We start from the raw sequence: 22,882 nt of genomic DNA, 5'->3' as shown, positions 1-22,882 counted from the left end.
GATACTGTATCATTTTTCAGCTTCAAAAACTATATTTTGGATTACCAGAATATATTAAGTGTTAAAAAACTTTTTTTTTTTTTTTATTCTGTCCAATGCTTCAGCTCCATCTGAAATGCTCTTATTTAGCTCCTGCCTCTTTAAGGCCCCCCTTTTCCCAGTCTCCTCTGATGGAACAGCTCACACAGGTCTGACCCAGCACTGCTAACAACCACACAGCGGCTGAGCTAAATCAGTCCTTACCTGTTAAACGAGGCACTAGGCATACAGTCAATTATGCAAATGTGTGACATGGTGAGGTCGTGTGACGTCACAAAGTCACAAAATTAAAGGCTACTGACGAGGTGTTTCAGAGCAGTGTTTTCTGTGGGAGAGATGAGCTTCTGTTGATGCTAACTTTGATCATTTTAACTTTCAAAATCTTTAACATGTAAGAGAACCTATATAAAACACTGAAGGAAAGGAAAAAACTAAAAAGCATAATAGGTGTCCTTTAAGTTCCTCGTCTTTTTTCCCGTAGCCCCATAGTTCCTGGAACTACGTGGTTGAAAAGGGGCTCATCGATACTACTAGTGAGTGAGTGGCTTAAGTGTTGCGAAAGAAGCCACAATTGACTGGCCATAGCTAACCAATTAATGTAGCCAATGTAGCTGGCATGCTTCATAAGTTGTAGATTGATATTCCATGTTCCACTAGCCCATTCTTATATAGTGACTTTTTTTCTAATTCTCTATGGAGGGAAGGCAGGATCCAGCTTAGGTATGACTGAAGTTTGTGCATCCTTTTGTAAAAGCAGCTTAAACTAGCCCCACTCCACAACGAACGAATGAGAGAATTTCACCAGCCAATCAGTGAACAACTATTGCTCTTCCACGCCATCACCCTAAAGGATCAACGTAAAGGATCAGCTAAACCCCACTACACCAAATATGATGCCCGATCCCTGTGGGGTGTTACCCCAGTGAAAGTGTCTTTATCATACTCATCAAATAATAAAGCATGGCTGAATACCTTCACCTCCGTGCTCTCATCATTTTGTGTTGCTTCAACATTGTGCTCTGGTTTTTCCCACCAGTGTTTTGGCCAAAATGTGAGCTGCATATTAATAAGATAAGAACAATCCTCACCATGATGGTCTCCAGGCTGTGAGCACAAATCAGCAGCATCCCACTCATAATTCTCATCAACGGAGGCCTTTCTCCTGTGGAGGTCACAAAGCACCACTCATTACATAAACACAGTTGGTATCTTTAATGCACACATGCACACACTCGTAGCAAAGCACCCAATGAAATGCATATAAAGCAGAGAGATTTACTGTTTGCTTCTTTTTTTTGTGGTCTGTTGCTATTTTTTCTTCTGATCCTACAAAGAAACTGTCTTCTTTGTTTATTTACACAACGCTGAAGACATTTCTATAATTCTCAGTCATGAAACAGTCTAGCTCAAGGCAATATATCAATGTTTGCTGGGCTACACAAACAGAGAAATAGCTTTTTCTATTGTTTTGACATTTTCAGACTGAATGATAGACAAATGGGAATTTGAGAAATGTAGTACCTGGTAATAGTATAGAGTAAAACAGAATTTCCCTCATTCAGTTTGTCTTTAATACCTCTGGCTTTGCTCCATTTGGTGACCGTGCTTGCCCTCTGTGCTCCCCTGACTCTCCTCTACAGTCTCGGGCGAGCTCATGAGGGTTGGGGAAAGGTGACACAGGGACAGGCGTCCGTTGGCGGGCTCCATGCTGCCTCGGCCGCTGCTGGCGTAACTGCTGTAGCTGCTCCCCGACTCTGGCACCCCCTCGTAGCCTCCAGCCTCCACTTCTAGTACATCTTGATCGTTGTCCTCCGGTGGTAAGCATCTGGAAGCTTCCTTCATGCCCTCCAAGGAAACTTTGGCCTTTTTCATCGCCTCCTGATAGTCCATCGGCCAGTTGGCACCACTGGGACAGACGGGTGCTTCTCTGTTTGGCTTGAAGTGGCAAGGCACTTCATGGTATGGTATGGGCCTCTCTGGGCTGCTCCTCTGAGATAAATGATCCACAGCGGGAGGCGAACGGGAGGCAGCTTGGGTGGCAGATGGAAAATTTGCAGGAGCCTTAGAGACCTTCCTCGTAGGAGAGGTCTGGGGTTCCCAGGATAAAGAATCTGGATGAGGGGAAGACAGAACAGAGCAGTTCTCTTGGCTGAGAGAGTCTATCCATGCATCAGGAGTTAGGAAATTCCTCTCTCTCCGTCTCCTTGAGTCAAGACTCCGACTACGTTGCTTTGAGTCCAACATTTTAGAACTTTGTGTCACAGCTGTCGAGAGCTCTTGCTGTGGAGGTTGCGGAGAAGCCGGGACCCTGATAACATCGTGACTGCGCGAGTTAAAGCTTCTGCTCCTACTCATGTCTTCATACCGGCCTCCGCGAGTCAACGAGCGGCCGTGTTGCACATGAGAGGCGATTCTGTGGTGCAGCATGGGCCTCGTAGGTCGCATTACACACACCTCCAGCTCTGGCTCATCCACACTCATCTCCACGCACACGTCTTCTTCAGCGGGCTCGGGAAACGCCACCTCCACTCTCGAGTAGTCTGGCGCCGTTTCTCGAGTCGAATTAGATCTTTCAGTATATCCATTGCTATGGAAAGACGACATTGAGAGGCTGCCATGACTAAGATTGTTCTGTCTCCGTGCCTCAGAGCATGAATCATTCGTTTGAATTTCTAAGAGTGTGGATTGCGGTGAATTATCATAGCCCTCTGGTGCTGCCTCTACACTTTCATGTCTCTGGTGCTTTGAGGGGAGATGTGGGAGAGTTAATCTGTCTTTGGAGAAACTGTCGGCCTCCTCAGATTGGTAGGGGGTCTGTTTAGTGAGCGATGGGGGAGGATGATGGGTGCCGGACTTAAAAAGAGTGGGACTCACAGGTGAAGACGCGTTGACAAAAGTGCAGGCCGGGATCAGAGTGGGAGGAGAGGCACAAGAGCGAGCTTCCCAACGCTCAGAAGATGAAGAGAAAGGGTTCGGGGACGGACCAAAGCTCTCCTTGCTTGGCGGGTGTCTGTGTGGCAAAGTGCTGCTCTTATACTCCCACAAAGGCTCATAAGCACTCATGGAGCTCCTTTCCAGAGTGTACCTCCGGAGCTCCCTCTCCAGCTCCTCCCTCTCCTGAGCCAGTTTCAGGCAGTGACTCAGGTTTCCAGCCTCCCGCTCGTGCTCCATTTGGAGAACCAGAGCGCTCGCGGTCGTGGACGGTTGACCTAGACTGCGTCGGATGTGTGGGAGAACTGGGAATGTCAGGGCTAGTCCTCTGTCCTGATGGGGAGCGGTGGCTAAACTGCTGTTTGAGCACATGCTGCTGAGGTCGGGAAAGCCATCGTAGCTTGGCTTCTGGTCCAAGATGTAAGGGCCGTGACGGGGCAGGCATTGGGTTGTGTCATAGATTCGCCGCGTGGAATCAGCCTCTGCTGGTTTGCAAGGCAGCAGGTCGACAGAAAGCACAAACGGCGGCTCTTTCCTGTCTTCCCTCTCTGAATGCAGTGACACGGACCTCCTGACTCGAGCAGATTTGGTAGACCTTATGCTTTTAAGCGTGTCACTGTCATACGGCGGGAGCATGAAGCGCCCGTCTGGACCGCGAGAGATCATCTCAATCGCAGGCGAAATGGGAAAAGAAGTGGTCCTGGTGAGGCGGCCTCTGTTGGAGTTAGACAATAGATGCTTCCGCCGGTGATGGTTCTCAGCGCTAAAGGAGGAACAGTCTGTCTGCGAGGAGGAGGAGGTGGTGGTAGAGGAAGTGGTGGGATAGAGGACGCTGGCTGGAAGTAGGCTTTTCTTCAACACACTGTCTGGACTGCCGGTGCCTTTAGTCTTTCTGTGAGAGAGAAAGCGAAGGAAAGAGGGGGAGGTAGGGGCGAAATAAGAAAATTGCATGAAGAACCGGAGGTGTTAGAGGGAGAGAAAATAAGACAGAGAGAAATAAGAGTGAGCGAGAGTGAAAGCGGGGGCGGGAGAGACAGAGAGAGAGAGAGACCAAAACAGCAGCAGTAACAATAGATGAAGACGAGGCAGAGAAAGAAGATAGAGAGAACGACCTAAGTGCTGGCATTTTCAAGATATTTTAGTTTGTCAGGGATGCGGAGGGAAAGGTCAACGGGAGGCAGTATAATGAAATGATGAAGGGGTACTTACATTGATGGGGAGCGTTTATAGATGGCAGGAGGGGGCTCTGAAAGGGAGGGAGAGGGGCATGATGGTATCTGACTCATTAGGAAACAACCACACTGACCAAGAAGTAAAAACATAATCAACCCCAATAAGAGCCCGTTATAGCGCCCAAGGCACCCAGGCTTGTCCAAAAAGTTAATTACACTTACATTTATCAGCCACTAATGAGAAATTACCCTAATTAGCGAGTAATGTAAATGACATCAATAACTTTTACAACTGGATGGACGAGCAGGGGTACATGAGGAGCGCCAAATCCATGCAGTGGTGTATGATTTATATAATGGATTGAAAGTGCCTTCAATATTTTATTGAATAAATGATGATATTCATGATGCAGTTCATCAAAGTGAGTGTCTGCTGCTGAGTCTCTGTGGAGTGAGGGGCGTTTTTTACCATCCCTCTTCTTTCTGCGGCGCCGGTCCCTCTTGTGGCTGATGATACAGGCGGACCCGAGCAGCAAGACCAGTGCCAAGCACATGAAGCCGACCCCGCCCAGCACGCCAGCCAGTAATGGCTCCGGGACGAACTCCAGGAGTCGGGAAGTGGCCGGGTAGATCTCCATCCCTGTGACATCATTTTATCAGTGAAATAAATACGAGTAGATAGAAATAAAAGAAGGCTAGGTGTGACTATAGTGTAAACCTTAACATTACAGTAAACAATTGCAAAATAAAGAGTTTATAAAGCATTTCATTGCTTGTTGACAGTGAAATAACTATTGACTAAAGTTGAAAAAAACTAAAGTAAAGGGAAAGTAAAGTTAGCCTGCATAATATGAGTGTATGTCGTCATCGCGGATCCGGCAGGTTAAGCAGATACTGGATGATTTTGGTTTGTGGTTGAACAGAGGCTAAAAAGATCAGTTTGTGGCAAATTGAGTTTAGAAGTATGACTTCCCGTGATAACTATGTAGAATTTTAACAACAGAGCTCCAGAACAGGTCATTGGAAGATATAATGGGCGGGATAGAAAGCATAGGATTTATGTAAGGATGTGTAGTCGAAAACAGTTCTAAGAAATACGAGTTTGGACGTAATGGCGAAGTGAGAATGCTAACCAGCTAGCCCTGGACCGTCACAGCGGGACAGTAATGCGCTAGCATTAGTTTATCAACTACAATCGCCCCGTGCCCCGTACTGCCCAGCTAACTGGGCTAACTAGCTATGGTAGCTACATTTTGCTGCAGTAAGCGGTCATTCCGTTCACATGCTGGCCTGTTTGTGTTGAGCCACTTCTTACATATTGCACCTTTAAATGAATTTTGTTATTACAGTGAGATACACTGGAAGTTGTTAATTCATTCATTAATAACATTCATTATCAAGTGTCAACCCCTCCAACAAAAGAAAATATATAATGTTTTTTCCAAAGTATTTTTTTATGTATAAACATTTTTAAAATATCAAACATAATATGTGTCTACGTAGACATTTTTTGGTCTAGGCATTATTTTATTGGTGAAAAAAAGGGTACATAAAAAGGACATACAAGGTCCGAAGGTCTATTTCAGTTTTTCCAAATTCAGCAAACCACAACATACTGTTGATGAAGGTTCTCAGTCGTCCAGGTCACGATAAGTGCTGTATCGTAGGCAAACTAACTAGCTGGAAGGGAGCTGCAGGCTTTTGAACGCTGTGTGGGAGTGTCCTTACAGAGTTGTTAAGGACACGTGTGAGCATTCCAGAGTCACAATTCACTGTACAGACTCACATTCAAATTGCGAGAAAACTTGTATAAATTTAAATGTATAAAGTATTTATTTAAAAACCAATTATAGAAAATCAAACTTGCAATGCAGGAAGCTTTCTTTATCAAGCTGTGCGATGATCTCATCATATCGGCTGACCTCCTGTGCATGCATATTTTGTGCCGCTTGCGTCTGACAATAAGTGTAATTCATTTTTAGAAACAAATAATGAAACTCATAAAAATAATACAAGCTCTCTATGAGGCTTGCTATTACCAGGTTTAAGTGGAATCTAATCTCCAATCTATGTCCCTGATGGTCGTCATCAGCAAATCATCAACTCCAATGTTTTGCATGAATCACTCAGAGTGAAATTATCAGCAGAGCTATGTTAAATAATATACAGTGCTTGGGCGTTTAATATCTCTGTATCATATCTAATGTTAAAAATCATGACACATTCACATATGGATCTGAATAGACCAGTACTACTTCTGTCATCAATTCTTTAGAGAAGTTATTAGTGGTGCTATTTCCATCATTCAGGCGTCTAATGGGCAGCAGTCCCGGGGGCCCTGCTCTAATTTAGGTCCAACGCTGGGAACATGGGGGACGGGTAGAAGTAAAGCGAAGAGAGGGAAAAAAAAAGAGCTGGAGAAGAAGACTGAGGGAGAAGGATGGGTGGAAACAGAGGGTGGGGCAAAAATGTGAAGGGGGCAAGGTTGCTCTCGAACACCTACCCATTGTTGAGACATTGACTGATGGACTGGGCTCGCTCAGCAACTCCCCGCGACGAGATAGCAGCCGCAGCTCGTACACACAGTCCTGAGACCAGCATCCGCACACACACACACACACACACACACACACACACACACACACACACACACACACACACACACACACACACAGTTGGGGAGGGGGGGCAGAGGATGAAACCACACTTTGTCAACACGGGACTGTGCCTGCAATGCTAATGAAGTTCATTTGAATTTGTGTAGGCCTATATAGGCGAGGAAAAAAGAAGGATGAAACAGGCAGAGGGGAGCAAAGACAGGGCACGCAGATTGAAAGACGACAGTAAAGTGATGGCTGCCATGGAGTGTGCATAATTGAGAGTCTACAAAAGTAAAACCATGGAGGTATAGCCTAGATAACAAAATCTCCAAGGCATTCAACAAGCGGCATGGGCTGATTAGTCTCGGAGGGAGCGGAGCAAATGGCTTGTTACCTTGTGCAGACCCGGAACGACTATCTCGCTGCTGTTGGCGCCGATGTCCTCGTCCAGATTCAACCACTCCCCTTGCTCCACGCGGGATTGCAGGACGAAGCCTGTGATGGGAGGGTGATGAGCTTCAGGAAGCGACCACTGCAGAACGACACCTGCTGAGCCCTGATTAGCCGAAAGCGACGCCGGGGGCTTTAGTTTACTTCTCCGCGGTGGCGCATCTGATGCAGAGGGAATCAGAAAGACCTTCAGTCTATCAGCCAGATACGTTGTGGCGGAAAAATTAAATTACAGGGGAGGAAATCGCTGCCGCCACAGATGTTCAACCTTGAGCGTGTGGAGGAGCAGGGTTGGTACCTCTTTGCAGAGACCCACATAAGCTGTAATATGCAGTTTACCGGCCAGTCTGTCTGGTATGATGAAACATGGCATCAGGCATGTTCACTATAATTCAGTATTATTTCAGAAAGTTTGATTAATACAGTGATAACACTGTTAACAGTGACTTTTTTGACAAAAATAATTGTAGCATGAATATTTGAACATCCCTGATGTCACATTGAAATAACTGTTGAGTTGAAGCACTATCAGGTTGAATGCTGCAATAGAATAATAATACTGATGATGACTGATTTTGCATAAATGTTTAATAAGGAGATCTTTGAACTGAAATTGCCATGTTTGGCTAGATTGTGTCACCAGAAATGACTCTCTTCCCGACACAAACCCTTGAGAAAGAATCTAATTTTATTTTTTTTGCCTCCGATCCGGCAGCAGGCTGCATCTTCAAAGGTATTTCCGTGATCTCTTAGATGTCTCAAGGATGTCTGCTCTCAGCCTGTAAAGGTAAAGCATTTCCAGGGGGCAAAATCAACATTTTTCGCTCCCAAGATTTCCACAGTCTGCACCGGCCACTGCCCGGGTCTGCCGTAAGCCATAGGGCGGACAAATAAACACACCCATATGAAGGTACACCCAGAGAGGAAGAAGAGAAGAACATCGTGATGAAGCTGCTTTCAGAGTAGCAACTGCCCCGAGGCAAACATTTGATCATTCAATGAAGACTGTGGACAAGTCTGTTAGATCATGTGAGATCTTTGAAGACACATCTTTGAAGACGCATCAGATAACACATGACTACTGCTACACTCGCTCTGTGAGGCACAGCGGGGCTTTTGAGGTAAATGCTAATATAGCGTGACAATGCTAACACGCTGATCTTGAGCAAGCATGATGCTTACTCCGTTCACCATCTTAAATTAGTGATGACGCATTTCAATAACCATAACCAATAAATGTTTTACCTGTTGAACTAACAATATTCCCTCAACTGTACGTTATATTTACCACTAGCTTTATAAACCATGTACTGAGTAACAGTTTCGACATCAGTTGCAACTTTACAATCAACTATTGCTTGTTAATAGTTTATGAAGCATTTCATCGTTCTTTAACAGTGCTAACATCTACTGCAGTTGAATTAACTAAAACCACATATCAGTGATTGGTATAATGAAGTGTTACCGTCAAGGAGGTTAGCATGCTAGCTTTTGCTTATTAGCATAAAGTATGAAGCACAGCTGAGACTGATGGGAATATCACTAGTACAGCAGGCGTTTGGCATTGACATATAGGATGGATGAATTGACGCTTCCACACAACTGATGATGTTGGATGCTGGATGCATAAAAATTAGATTATCAAAGTCAGTTCATCTTGAAGTGGACGCTAAGGTATGCGCAAAACGAAACCGCAATCCATCTAATACTTGTTTAAAGATTCATGTGTTGGATAGTGTGGCCAAAAATCATGCTCAGGCTTGTGCACGGACTCCATCTTTATAAACCACACAAGAGCCATGTTTCATTTACGTCCTTTAGGCGGTTTACTCAGGGAGTTAACTTTAATTAGCTACAGTTGATATAATCTGCTGCTGGCAGCGTTTGTTTTTTCAACCGGTGAAAGTGACGGTCAGCGCCGGCTGAAAATGAAAAAGCCTGCCAGCTGAATGTTTTCGCGCCTTGTTCTTATAAAATGAGTGAGGAGAAATACAACACTCGATAAGAGATTTGTTCGCCTCGGAGCTCAGCGAATCTGAGGATTTACAAATCTGTGTCTGGATCCAAACTGGGGGCGACTGCTGAAATGCATGAGATCTACAGGTAACAGCACTGACCCAATGTGCGGGCGGTGGCAATCTCGCTGAAGGGTCCTGTGCCCATTTTGTTGTTGGACAGGATGCTGAACTGATAGCTGGTGGCAGGGGACAGGCCTGTCACCTGCAGCCTCGCACCGGAGGAGGGGGGCACCGGCACGGAGAACCAGTCCTGCTTCCCGTCATTATCGCTCGCTGAAGTCTTCTTCACCCTGCCGTGGGAGAGAGACAAAGAGAAGAGATGTGAGAACAAAGGAGCGGCGGGAAATTCTGGAAGTCTGGTTTTATGAAACATGACAGAAAAGTAGGTTTCATTAATCATTCATGCTCATCATCAGCTCCGGATTTTGTGGCAGAGACAGCGCTGATGTATCCCTGCAATTGCACGGAGAGCTTGCAACTCCAATTATGGTGATTTTCATGTTCCTACCGGAGCTGAGGTTCAACACGTCTATTTTATACAGAGCAAATTACTTGACCCCGGGCAAAGAAAAGCTATTCACCCATTGAAAAACGGGAGGAACTTTTGAAAATTATTAATGTGAGTCTGAAAAACGTTTTTTTTTTTTTTTTTTTTGCTTTTGATGATGATGGCTTCGACTCAAAGGAAGAACTCTTTCATGAGAACATAGAAAAGGGCATGGAATTACCTATATTAACAAAGGGCAGATAATTGAGAGGCCCTTCTCTTTTAAACACTTCAAATGATGTACATTATATGGGTGCGTAAAACAGTATGTATGTATGAAGCCAAAGACAAGAGCAGAGAGACGTTCACTTTCTTTGTGTTTCTTTTCTGTATTGATTGGACAAGGACGGTGTGAATGTTTTCCGCCAGAGCTTTCACACCTGTCAAACAACCGCATGATCGCTATAATTTTAGTTCGGTGGAGGTGGCAAGGTGCAGCGAGCATCGCTCTCTGGCTGCATGAGAAAAATAATCACATTACATCCTTTAGTTCTTCTCTCAATATGAGGCGCATTGTCTTTTGACAGTCATAAAGTGTCAGGTTGTCAGAGGGAGCGGGTGGCCGGCGCTTTAGCGGCGTCTTTATGCACTGATTGGCTGATCTATTTTTATTGTTTTGATGCCGTTTATATTTACGTCTGCGCTGCTCCTTGCCGCGCCGATGACCCAGTTCCCTCTCAGAGATTAAGATAGCTCATCTCGTCTTCATCGGATGCGGCGCTTCCAGGTCACAGTGCGATTACGATAAGCATTTGAACATGTTCTCTTTATGTTATCACCTGCACTTTAAATTTACTTTATTTCAACCAAGACGTCCCACACATTAAAGGGGCACTTTGTAGTTTTGGGAGAAGCAATTCAAACTCAGATTTTTTTTTATGTTTCCAGGATTAATGAGGTAATAATACCAACACATACTATATTGCTACTTTTTCCATAACTGAATAAATAAGCTGTTCTCAGAGTGGAAAATAAGGTTCCTCCGAACACTGTTCGAAGATGGAAAGGTGGCAGGGTCCGACACATGTAAACAAAGTAAACAAGCAGTATTGTCCTTTAAGGTCAGTTTTTTTTACTCAGTTTACTGTATCCAGTCATGAAAACAAAGACTGTTTGTTTAGATCAGTCAATTAATTTCTTACCCAAAACTACATAGTAAACCTTAAAAACAGGGAGAATTAAGTACACTTAAAAAAGCACATTGCAAAACAGTCTAATCGTGGCTGGTGCACTGACGCAGTTTTAGATGACAACTGGCTTGTATTATATCACAGACATATGCTACTCACCCAAGTCACTCATCTGTGATTTCCAAGCTAATATCAAAGCGCTGAATCACTCATGCTGTGTTCTCAACTGCCCTTAACCTCCGATTGTAGCTAGCATGACCACTGCATTATAAAGCTATGCTCTGCGGCACTGTTTTTTATTGTAGCTGCCACGAAGTGATAACAGATAAATGAATTCCTCATCCCGGAGATCAATAGAGTAATACCAGGGCTGTCGATTGCTGCCATGGTTACAGCCCAAGAAGAAGGTGGGAGGCTTTACACCCACCAAACTGAAAATGTCTGTGCTGATCCTCCATCAAAGCCTGCCTCCCAGGAAATGTTGGCCTGCCTCACCCCTGGAGAGACGGACAGAGAGGTAGCCGCATGGGGACTGGTTCCTGTAATGGAAGGAAGGGAGAGGAGGTGATGGAAATTGGCCAGCACTTCAACTACCTGATCCAGTTAAGGTTTAGAGGCCAACTCTGGATGTGCCACATTTATCTGCTGGAGGCGGACTGGAGGCACAGGCATCCGGCCTGCGCTGGGTGTAATGGAGGTAAAGAGCAAACAATTTGGAACATTACATTTTAACGGGGACGGCTCATGTAACAGAAGAGCTCGCTTGTGTCGAGGTGTTCTCTCTGACTCACCCAGGACAAAAACTCGCGTGGCGGCTTTCACCGAGGCTACGCGGTTAGTGGCGCTGCACTCCCACGCCCCCTGGTGGTCCTTCGAGAGAGGCTGCAGGAGCAGAGAGCCGTTGGGTTCTATGGAGTACGATGTCCGACGAGCCAGGTCAACCTACCAGGAACGCAGACCATTAACAAATGGTACAGAACGCTTTGAATCTGTCTAAATACACAGTAGAACAGTAGATGCAGCTGCGATGGATCACATGTTAAAAAAAAACCTTTCAATTAAAAACATACTGTGTTGTAAAACGTCCTTGTAAAAAGTCAAACTTTTAGTAAAGATATCATGTTAAAGTGTTACTCTCTCATGTAAGTATATGCTGTACACCAGGGGGGCCCGCGAGCCAGAGTTGGTCCACTGTAAGGTTGAGTTTGGCCCACTAGATTCTAATGAAAAATACATTTAAAAAAATCATAATACAAAGAAAACAGTGGAAAAAGACTCTTAAGGTGTGCATTAGCATATCCCTGAGACAGAAGTGAAACCCTTATTTGTTTTTTTATCAATTATGATATAAATCTGCCAGTTTTTCTTCATCATTAGACACGCATGCTCATTAAACATGCAGGTTCCCAAATTTTTAAGCATTTTTCATAATCTCAGCCAGGGGTACCTGGGATCCTCGTACCATTCTGCATCTTAACAATATAACACAACAGTAGTTAACTAGCGACCCCTGGGCAACCATTGAGTGTCAGTTTCGGCCCTCAATAGGAGAACAATTGTGCACCCCTGCTGTACACTGCAGCTCAAAACAATGATGGACTCGGCTGATTATCAGATCCGATAAACAGCAGATCGCAGACCAAATACATTCATGTGAAAATGCGCTTTGGTTGTCTTGCAGCGTGCAATCGTCAAGGTAACTGGTACTAAAGGTATCGAATAAATGTATTGGAGTAAAAAGTTTAATATTTTCCTCTTAAATCTAATGGAGTGGAGGAATAAAGTAGCAGCAATGTAAATAAAATGAGCTTACAGTACAGCACTTAGCTACATTTCATCACTGCCAACATAATAACATTCCTGATACCGTATCATGATGTAGATTAGGTCATATTGTTAAGTCTAGTATGGAGTGCAGTCAGAAGGAATTAAAGTCAGTGAGGTATTTTTCCCTTTTCTGGCTCTGTATTCCAGCAGACTGGATCTGAAATAACCGAATGAATGAGGCTGAGGAGTATCTTAACACTTAATCAGACTTTTAAAGCGAGCACGATTGCCATTCCATTCTCGCAATTGATTGTGGTCCCAATGTCAGCGTGTGTCGCTACGGAGGAAAAGAATGGATGCTGTAATCTCGGAGAGTTGAGCGCTGTACTGCACAGCTGTGCGTGAGGCATGTTGCAACCATGTGACGGCAGCATTTATAGGATATCTGTAAATCCATAAATGTGCTGTGTTTGAGAGAGAACTGGAATATAGGGGATTTCCAAGATGGGGTGTGAGTACGAGAGGTATGTCATCAGATTTGATTGGATTGTTAAAATAAGTGGGCGGGCTCAAGGTTTGCTCTGGCTGCACCCATTGTCAGTCTGGCATACGGCTTCTTTGTACGGGAATTTTTATTTTAAACCAATCAGGGTGAGGCGAGCCCCGGCATTAAAATGCCTACATCCCCGCAGGTAGCATCTGCTAGCTCGTTTAGGTCCATGAACATCTCCCTCGCGCGCGTCATCAGCTCAGAAGCAGGAGGGTGAGGTGGCAAATGAAAAAATTAGATCTTAATTACGCTCCTTAAAATTTCAACAAAGTTTTCACTGACTCACACACACACTCCTACGTGATATTGCTGTTCTAGGTATTACCTCCCACTAGCTTATTGTCAAGTTTAATTGGATAAACGTTCCCAAGTGCACGATGAGTGATTTCTTTTTTATATTTTACAGGATGAGTAAGGCAGGGATTTTGACGTAAAGCAAATTGTGATCAAGTGAGGTTACTGCACAGTTAAGAAGTTTGACATCCACACTGGATAAATACAATAGAAATGAAGCTATTTTTGACACATTTTTCCCAGAGTGCAACAGGACAACAAATGATAAAACAGAGATAAAACAACAGAAAATGTGTCACTATCCTGATAAGATAATTAGATTTTGGTAGATGTAAAAAGCGACCCACATCCCTCAAGACACTTGCCCCGCCATTGCACTCCGTGACAAACGGGCCCACTTGTTAGAAAGGAGAAAGACAAACCATCGCGTCGAACCTTGAGTCGTTTAATAAAGCCTGAGAGGGTACTTACATTTTGTTAAATCCAACCTTGCAAAACAAAACTGAAAATCCCTTGTAAAACCCTCTCCCCGTCTATTTACTATCGCTGAATTATTCATTTATGCAGCAGTAAAGCGAAGATAATAAGCCTTTTGCCAGTACACATATCTAAACTGATCCGCTTATAGGTACTGCATGTATAGGCACAGGTTTCTGTTTTATATGCTCATTTTAAAGTTTGCAACCTCGCATGTCATAACGTGAGCTATGGTCAATGGAAACATACAACAACAAGAGCATTCTGTCCTTGTAAATAACTGAAGTGCCATGATGCACCGGGGCTGCTTGAATTAATCTTCCCTGTGTTATTTACCTTGCTCCAGGTCACTTTAGTTGTCGGGTCCTCATTCCCTTGACATGGGACGAGCAGGGTGCTGCCCACCTCCTGTTTGTACTGCTCCTCCGGACTGACGCTGAATGATGGGGGGTCCTGTGAATTGCCAAGGCAATATAGCAGAATCAAGGAGATTGCAGCAATGCCAACAATGGATTTTAAGACTGGATTACTGCCGCTTTGGACAAGATTATCTTAATAACAAAAGGATTAGCCACACAATTAACTCCCCAATAGTGGAGGCATTGTAGTGAGTCTGAGTTGACTCCCATTAATGCCAAAGGGCTCACACGTCGGAGTGAAAAGGTCAATAAAATGTCGTTTCTGTTCAATTTTTAATTCGGCGTGACGGATGCAGTTGTGGCTAATTAAAATACACGCAACACTGGTGCAGACGGACAGTTTGGTAGAACTGGAGAGACAGATTCAGGGGCAGGTTCGGAGCTTCCTGGACATGATTAATCAACAATGCGGTGTTTACGGTGCAGGAAATGTAGCTCGCCGTACATGTCCACGTAGAGTTTCCGTCTTCGGCATCAGGCTGCCGTCTTTTTGGCTCTGAGCGCTTCGAGGTGAAAGTCTCAATGTCGCTCTTTTTTCTTTAAAGTGATAATATTCACAGTATCATTTGCCTCCTGCAGATCATGTCACGCACTCAGATCCTTCTGCTCTAACGTTTTGTTATGGAAAAAATACAAAAGCACAGCAGAAAAGGAGCAGTGGCGATCGTACAGCTGCGGCTGTCAAGATATTGTTGTCATAGAAACAAGACGTATGTGCAGCGTTTTTTGTTACTTTTTTTTTTACGTGCTTCATCTCGGTGCACACAGCCAGCGCTTTTCTGCCTGAAAAGAACACATCGTGGACAACAGGCCAACTGTAAGGATTTGGCCACCACTCAAATTCAACTCCAAACAAATAGGGGGCGCAATATCATCAGAGTAACCGCTAACTGCTGCTGAATGTAGCTGCCGTTAGCCAGTTAGTGTAATCAAGCTAGCGATCCGGACCGGGAGCTCAGAGGGGTATTATGAAAACGGGTGCTGTTGGGCTAGCTGGTTAGCATGCTAGCTTCAGTACACATCTCTGCAATACAAGACATCGACATCTTTGATATAATGTCAAAGCTCTCATTTCGTCACATTCTGTCGATGATGTCGGTTTCTAAGCATTTTTACATATTACAAGTCAAGGTCAAGTTTTGTTTCTGGAGCTTCCGCAAACATAATGTCCTTATCGAGCTTGTTCAGCACAATACAAAATGAGATCCCACAATGATATGAAAAGAATGAAAAGATGTTATTGTGAGGACACGCTCGTGCACTGACGTGAGGCGGGCTTGCGCGTTAACACTTTTAGCTTAGCAGCTACAGTGAAGTTTTCGGCTTAAAAAAGAGTGTACATGACATATTTTCAAACCAGTTTAGGATCTCGATGTTCCCCGAGGGCCTTATTTCGTCCTTCTTTGTTGTCTTCAAGCCAGTCACCATCTACTTCAGCTCTTCATTCAGGAGAATGTTTGGCAGTGGAGCTCAAGAAATACTCAAACTTCACTCGACTGTCCATCAGCGTCAAGAGTGAGTAGACGCCAGCATTTTCACGGTCTGTTGAACTGTTCCTTTAAATAATGTAAAGTACCTCCACACTCTGGACTGCACACTGACCTGTAGCCTCACGTTCGTCGCCCCGGATGGCCCCATGCTGCCGAAGCTGTTGTGTGGCGTGCACGCGTACACGCCAGCTGCGTCGTCGTTGACCGTGGCCATGAACAGAGAGCCCTCTGGGGTCAAGGTCCATCCGGGATACTGAGAGAAAAAAAAGCACAATGTTCACACCACAAAGAGAGCTGGGAAGAAAAGGGAGTGTCAGTTGTAGCTTTGACTGATACATAGCATAAATGTAAAAAAAAGAAATCCTACGTTGGAAGTGTGCAGAGAGCTTAAAGTGCTAAAAGGCAGAAAATGAGCTCCTCAGCTGTGTTGGAAGGATTTACAGAAATATTATTTTGATATCTTCCCGCCACAGTCCTGCACTGGTTAAGCACTTAAGTCTCCACTGGGCAGATTACTTCCAAACTTCTCCAAAACTGTGTACTATTTATCGGTTTTGTCACAGCTTTGACACGACGTGTAAAGATGGAGTGATTGTTCGTCTTTTAATTAAAAAAAAAAAAAAAAAAAAAACCTTTTGGGATTTTTCCCTTGATCATTCCTCAGGTGAATCCAAGCACAGGCAACAGAATGAGCTTTTCGAATGACTTTTTTTTTGGAGCATTTGCATGAAAAGCAGTTACATCTCCAAGTCCATTTTTTTTCCATTAAGCCTTAGTAACGGAAAGGCTCGTGTTGCGCTTTGACTGTGCGGAAAAGGTTTTCCACTCCATGTAATGAAGTCAAAACTGCCATTATCCTCTCCAAAATGAGGCTGTGAGAACGTATTAACGTGGGTAGGAGAGCTTGTGACATCCAGGGTGGAATTGGAATAATTGGCAGAATAACAGCCTGACACCCGACGCCCTGTGTCCCGCTCTGCAGGAATCTATCACATTTCCCGCTGCGCGTCTCGTCCAACGGCGTGTCTGTCGCTCACACCAAAGTGCTGAGGGAGGTGGGGTCAACTCAGCATGGGAAGGTGGAGGAGGAAGTGGGTGGAAACTTTTTTTTGCACACAAGACAATAGAGGATGGTTTGAAAGGCGGCCATACTGGGCTTTTATTCAGAAAAAAAAAAAAAATCAGGGATTTTCTGATCTGACTGAGTGGCAAAGGTTAAATAATTTGTGAAGAACTTATGAGAAGACACGCCCCTCGCCCCAAATCTGCTGCACCAAGGTTCCAACACCTATCCCTCAGAGGGAGTGAGACGGCACTGGAAGAGGAAAAAAAAGAGGGCAAGGGGCAACACGGAGCTCCTGTGGGACGGCTTCAGAAAGCTTTTAGGATTGAACACATCCTTTTTTTTGTCCATTAAGATGTATGTGGCTGACTGACATTTGAGTGGAAATAGAAAGGATATTTCAATCAGCGGTACCAGGAAATGTGCCCGAAAAAGAACAACGTCTTCCTTCAGTGTTCACGTTGGAAAAGCAAGGAATATCTTGCTCTTCTATTGGCAAGATAAGTGGGCTGATGGATAGAAAAATGTTTGTGTGACGGGCTGCTGACGGCTCCATAGATGTCAGCAGTGGTGTCTGACATTTCTCTGCTAAGAGAAAAAAAATTAATAGATTCGGCTGCCAGTTCCCTGTCATGTCTGCAGTATCAGTAAATACAGTGGTGGGGAAGAGACAGAGCAAAGGGCATACATTCGAGTTTTGGGCACACAGTAAAGGTCAAGCAGTGACATTCAGGAAATGATTATTTGGTTACCAAGGACAGGTCAAGTGGTTCTCCATCTTTGGTCCAATCCACGCGGAGCAGCGGAGGCTGAGCCGCCGCCGGGCAGGCGACCACACCATCCATACCCGTGGGGAGGAACGTTTGCTCGGGCATCGGGAGAGCCCGGGCTGGGTCTGAACACAGAACGGAGAAATAAAGTTGTTTACTTTGCAATTACTACCGCGGTTAGGATGAACCCTGCTGTTTCAATACCGTGGGAAAACACATGTAGCGGTGCAGAGAAACCTGGCTTTGATTCATTTTGAGAACACAGTTGTTTTGTTGCAATCAATTTTCTATGAGGTTTTGTTTTGCTACAAGTGCTGTTCCTTGTATTTACAGCTTACTGGATGTGTCTGAAGGGTTATACGGGTCTACAGACAACAGTGAAATGTTGAGAAGATGTTGTTAAAGAATGTTAAAGAAGGCTCGTAAGCATTTCTTGAGAAAGAAGAAAAATATCTGATTTTCAAGCTTCAGTGCTTCAGTTTTAAACACCAGATGAATAAAATGTGGGTGCTAATTTTCTCGGTTACACTTTGTTAAATAATTAACTTCAAACAGGAACTTAATGAATTTCAGTTACACATAAATGTTCTAATCGTAATTAATTCAATCTAGAAGTCACATTTAATGCAAAGCTTTCCAATCGTGCAACAATTGAATAAGTAGATGTGTGATTTATTACAGGAGACAGATTCTCTTTGTTTTCATGACTGAGTGAACAAACTGACCTTAAAGGACAGCATCATTTATACCGTTTGACTGTGTTTACATGTGGCGGACCCTGCCACTTGTCTAGCTTCAAACGGTGTTCTGGGGACCTAAACTCCTCTGAGAACAGCTTGTTCATTCAGTGTTGGAATAAATACATATTTCTGAGTTTGAATTATTACCTCATTAACATTGTAAATGTTTGAATTCTTTCTCCAAACCTACATAGTGCCCCTTTAACAATATTCGGCAATAAGAAATGAGCATTGATTGTATAACAGTAATCGTTTCTTCATATTTTACTACAGTTAGACAAAACAGTTTTAATATGTTCAAAAATCCCTTTGGTTGTCGGGCCTAATTGCTGAACCATGATGTGTGCGTGAACAAATATCAAAACGGAGAGAAGAGAAAAGCACTATCTGACGTCTCAGGAGGACTCGCAACTACAGAGCACACGCAGAAACGTACGCATCACTGTGAGGTTGGCAGAAGCTGTGGGCGGGGTCAGCAGGCCGTTGGTCGGCATGCAGGTGTAATTCCCAGAATCCTCCGGGATGAGACCGGAGACGAGGAGAGTTCCGTCGACCATGATCTTCACTCGCGACTTCAGAGACCTTGAGAGGAAAAAAACAAATGAGAAAGTCTTCAGCATGCAAAGAAACACGCCAGAACAGTCAGCGAGAGGTAATAAGGCTCTCCCAGTCAAACAGGCTCTCACAGCATCAACAGTGTAGGAGGGCTTTTTTTCTTTTTTCTCTCTCGGAGTTATTCAGCGCTCTGTGCAGATGGAGGTTAAGGAGAATTTCATTTCATTTCAGTTTGAGTGGGACGAGGAGTGCCCACTCATGTTATACGTTCGTACATTTACAGAGAAGCCAGAGAGAAATCCGGGGGACTCTACCAGGCTGGAACACCCTACACACAGGTCACATATGCACGCCGACACCACGCTGTGTGCTCGTGGGACAACTTACAGTAACATGTTGCAGCTGATTACTATACAGCCAGATGACTCGCGCGCTGTAAACAACCTGGGTGTTCCTCATCACTACTCACCGCATCAACGTCAACGTCAACCTGTGCTACTGAATTGTGGTTTAATTTAGGCTCCACTTAACCAATGTATGTTTTTATATTAACAATGGCTCAAATGACAGTGTGAAAGAGGTCCCCTGCAGTGACGAAGCCATAAAGTACTGAACAGCTCTACAGAGCTTTTAAGCCCTATTTTTCTCTCACGAGACTCAGCTTTATTGCACATTTACTATATCATCCATTCTCTGCAATGTTCCCAGGAGCAGAGAGATATATTCAGCAAACAAGCCCCCGCTGTCCAATACCTGCCCAGCACAAGGAGATGAAAAAAGGTCGAACACAGAGTGTAACATCTAGAGTAATATTATATAAACACCACGATGAAGTCATGCTGCTGATGACAGACACCACAGTGTTTTTAAAGAAGAATTAGAAAAATGTAAATGACGGAATGATTTGCCAAGGCCAAAAACCAATGATCTGTTGATCCTTACGAACCCAAATGTGATGGTCTAACAGCAGCACAGCCCTCAGTGCTGAAGCATGTTTTAATCCAAAATCAAATGGAATTGCAGCTGGTTAGAATGCTAACGTCACTGGATACCTCTGGAACACAGCACGTAGATGTCATAATGTGAAATCTGCTCGTAATTCTTGTGAATTTTTCGATTATTTTTTAACGAAATTCTTCTACAATAATCCCTTTAAGTAGAAATATTAATCAAAAGATAAGTCGGTGCCCCCTAGAGCGCGAACATCTGACCCTCACCAGACAAATGATGTGAAACGATGTCCATGGTTCAAGTCATGTTAGCCAGTTCAATACGAGTATTTGTATAATATGTAGATATAAAATGTATATGTATATATATTTTTAAAACTGTGTATCTAAGTATGTAGAACACGCCTTTTCGCGGTTATCTACAATGTAGGCCTGCATGTCATGTGACCATGACGTTTGAGTTTGGCTGAAAGCACCACTGTAACTAAGTACAGTCTCAGTGAGTGTCATTAGCATGGCTATAGACTTAGGCTTCTTCGCCCTGCTCACTTCTCTGGTTGTATAACCACATTTGCATGTTTCATTTCAAAATAAGAGCCCAGAATAGCAGCTTTTATAACCATTTTGAAACCGACCGGCAGTAAGCGCGCATGTGAGCTCTCAGCCTTGATGCATATCAAATGACTTGAACGGCGTATGGAGGAAAAACTCAACTGAAACTTTTCTTACATCCTCAAAGGGCACCTCACCATTTTTACCAATGCAATTACAACAGAGCTTATTTCCCAGAATTAGTCACAGATAATCAGAATAATCCCAGTGTGCTCTACTCAGCTGTTAACAGCATTATACATCAGCGCCAAAAAGCCTCTCTGAAACTCTTCCCTCATCAAACTCATGTTGAGTATTAACCTGAGTGTAACTGTAATGCATGCGTGTGATAGAGAAACGCTCAGGAGGAGAAGCAATGCAAATCAGGCCCTCCACCTGCTCAGCTGACCCTATCCCAGCCACCGTTTTTTTTTTTTTTTTTGTAAAGGAGTGTTCAATTGTCTGGTGGATGATGTGCTCGCAATCGTGAAGCACGCGCCGCTCACTCACATCTTCTCCCCGCCACTGAGCACGGCTATAGTGAAGCCTCTCCTACAGAAGAGCTCATTCTGTGCTTCGTAGTTTCAGGCCAATTTCATTTTCGCTTTTAAAGTAACACGACTGACCCTTTTTATGCACTCCTGTCTATGTGTGCTGTATTCTGTGTGTATTTTGTGTAGCAGAGACTATTACGTATTGTCTTCATTAAGTCTGCTTTCATTTATTTTTTTTATGCCTGTTTGGGAGAATAAGAGGTCACGTGCGAGCTGACACATCAGCTGGTTTTATTATTACCATATGAGGTTATTATCCCTAATATGTTGGGGAAACATTTGCCTTACACAGCCAGCGGACATGGAGCCGAATTAGCATTCATTTGGAGTCGTGTGCCTGCCTACCTGACGAATGGAGGTGTAATATTCACTCTCCTTTTCACCCCTGGATTTGTCTCCAGCAACAGCTGTGAACATTTTCTACTTATTGGCGGTTCAAACCTGTTCGACAGCTATTGCTACCATCGTCTGCCGTTTACGATTGAGCAAGTAGCGCCCAGTGGACGCAGGGTAGATGAGAGTGCTGAAACTGAACCCTACAGTGTGCCATAAATCCAAAACAATGAGCTGAAACAGGCTGTGATGCGATATCCTCTGTGAAAGTCATTCGATTACATTGACTCTATCAAATGTGGACATGTTTATAGTGACCAGCAGAGGGCGATTCTACTGGTTGCAAAAAATAATGTAAGCTTATGAGAAAATGACCTTACTTCTCACTTGATTTATGAGCTCAGTAAACACTTTTGTAAGGAGTTCATGGTCTCAATCATTAGTTTCATGTCGTCTCCGACACAGCAAGATGTCCACTTTGTAAACTGACGTCCCATTTTGAGTAAAATGAGCAGAGCTTTAGGGCGTGGCCACCTCGGGACTGACTAGTAGCTAGCAGTAAGTTCCAATCAGGATCTCATCCACCCTTTTGTCCAAAAATCATCATGTTTAACTCCAAAACAATGGCCCTGATGCCAAACTTGAGGCGTCTTCAAAACGGCAGTCCAAGAACCAGTGGGTGGCTGATGGTCTGCCCTGTGTTGTTATCACGTTGATTTCTCATTTTTAACACTGACATGACTCTCCCAGGCAATCGGCTCACCAGGAATTCTCCCAGTGCTCCTGATGGCTAGTCCATGCCTGAGTGAAGCTTTCATCACAACTCCCCGGCATTCAAAAGCATCCAATTCCACTTCCACACCAAAATTGCGATGCATGTACAGGTCGGCTCCTTTCCATTGCCAGGAGACGAGTTTGACTTTCATTGTGAGTGTCACGTCTATCTTCTAGAACGCACCAGAAAACAGTAGAAAGCTGCGGTCCATAAACCTCAACTACTACATCAAGAAGCCTCTTAACTTGACTGTTTTAAAGGAGACGTATTATGCTCACTACCAAGTTCATAATTTTACTTCGGGTTGATACTATGGATAGGTTTACATGTCTTAATGCTCAAAAAACACATACTTTTTCTCATATTGTCCAGTTCCCTCTCTGTCTTGAGCACTCCTAAAAACCCAGTCTGCTCTGATTGGTCAGCTCACACATGCCTGAGCAGCATGCATGAGAACCTACCGTGTGTAGAACATAAAGGGAAAGGGAAACATTCTGAGTTGGAGACATTATTTATTTGCGAAACGGCTGAGGAAGTCGCTAAGGAGTGAGACATCTTGCTTCTCTCTTATCTCTGTTGAGAGTTGTACAGGCGCAGTACGAGGCAGCAGGCAAGGCTAGTGGAGTGAATGTCACACCACGCTTCAAACAGAGACGCACCAAAAGTG

The 22,882-nt window shown here is 44.1% G+C and overlaps 2 protein-coding genes across 4 annotated transcripts in view; one reads left to right on the top strand and one right to left on the bottom strand.

Annotated features, from left to right (window-relative positions):
- Positions 1 to 22,882, top strand: part of adra1ab (adrenoceptor alpha 1Ab) — a 195,454-nt gene that overhangs the window by 89,748 nt on the left and 82,824 nt on the right. The window contains exon 4 of one of the 3 annotated variants that reach the window (XR_003986199.1): positions 4,662 to 4,786. The exons of the other annotated variants lie outside the window; for them this stretch is intronic. The gene's annotated coding sequence lies outside the window, so the exon portion shown is untranslated. Of the gene's footprint in view, positions 1 to 4,661; positions 4,787 to 22,882 lie in introns of those variants that run through there. 3 annotated transcript variants of the gene reach the window in all.
- The window catches only part of igsf9a (immunoglobulin superfamily, member 9a), a 69,090-nt gene that overhangs the window by 11,331 nt on the left and 34,877 nt on the right, over positions 1 to 22,882 (bottom strand). The window contains exons 8-20 of the mRNA XM_030435686.1: positions 18,894 to 19,039; positions 17,700 to 17,842; positions 15,997 to 16,137; positions 14,312 to 14,428; positions 11,679 to 11,829; positions 11,315 to 11,426; positions 9,310 to 9,500; positions 7,137 to 7,354; positions 6,646 to 6,730; positions 4,612 to 4,782; positions 4,180 to 4,216; positions 1,616 to 3,862; positions 1,128 to 1,201 (exon numbers count right to left, since the gene is read on the bottom strand). Of these exons, the coding sequence (XP_030291546.1) occupies positions 1,128 to 1,201; positions 1,616 to 3,862; positions 4,180 to 4,216; positions 4,612 to 4,782; positions 6,646 to 6,730; positions 7,137 to 7,354; positions 9,310 to 9,500; positions 11,315 to 11,426; positions 11,679 to 11,829; positions 14,312 to 14,428; positions 15,997 to 16,137; positions 17,700 to 17,842; positions 18,894 to 19,039 (3,833 nt within the window). The remainder of the gene's footprint in view (positions 1 to 1,127; positions 1,202 to 1,615; positions 3,863 to 4,179; positions 4,217 to 4,611; positions 4,783 to 6,645; positions 6,731 to 7,136; positions 7,355 to 9,309; positions 9,501 to 11,314; positions 11,427 to 11,678; positions 11,830 to 14,311; positions 14,429 to 15,996; positions 16,138 to 17,699; positions 17,843 to 18,893; positions 19,040 to 22,882) is intronic.

This window comes from Sparus aurata, chromosome 12 (genome assembly GCF_900880675.1).
Source record: "Sparus aurata chromosome 12, fSpaAur1.1, whole genome shotgun sequence".
NCBI classification, from domain to species: Eukaryota; Metazoa; Chordata; class Actinopteri; order Spariformes; family Sparidae; genus Sparus; species Sparus aurata.
This window is presented reverse-complemented; position numbering and strand designations above follow the sequence as displayed.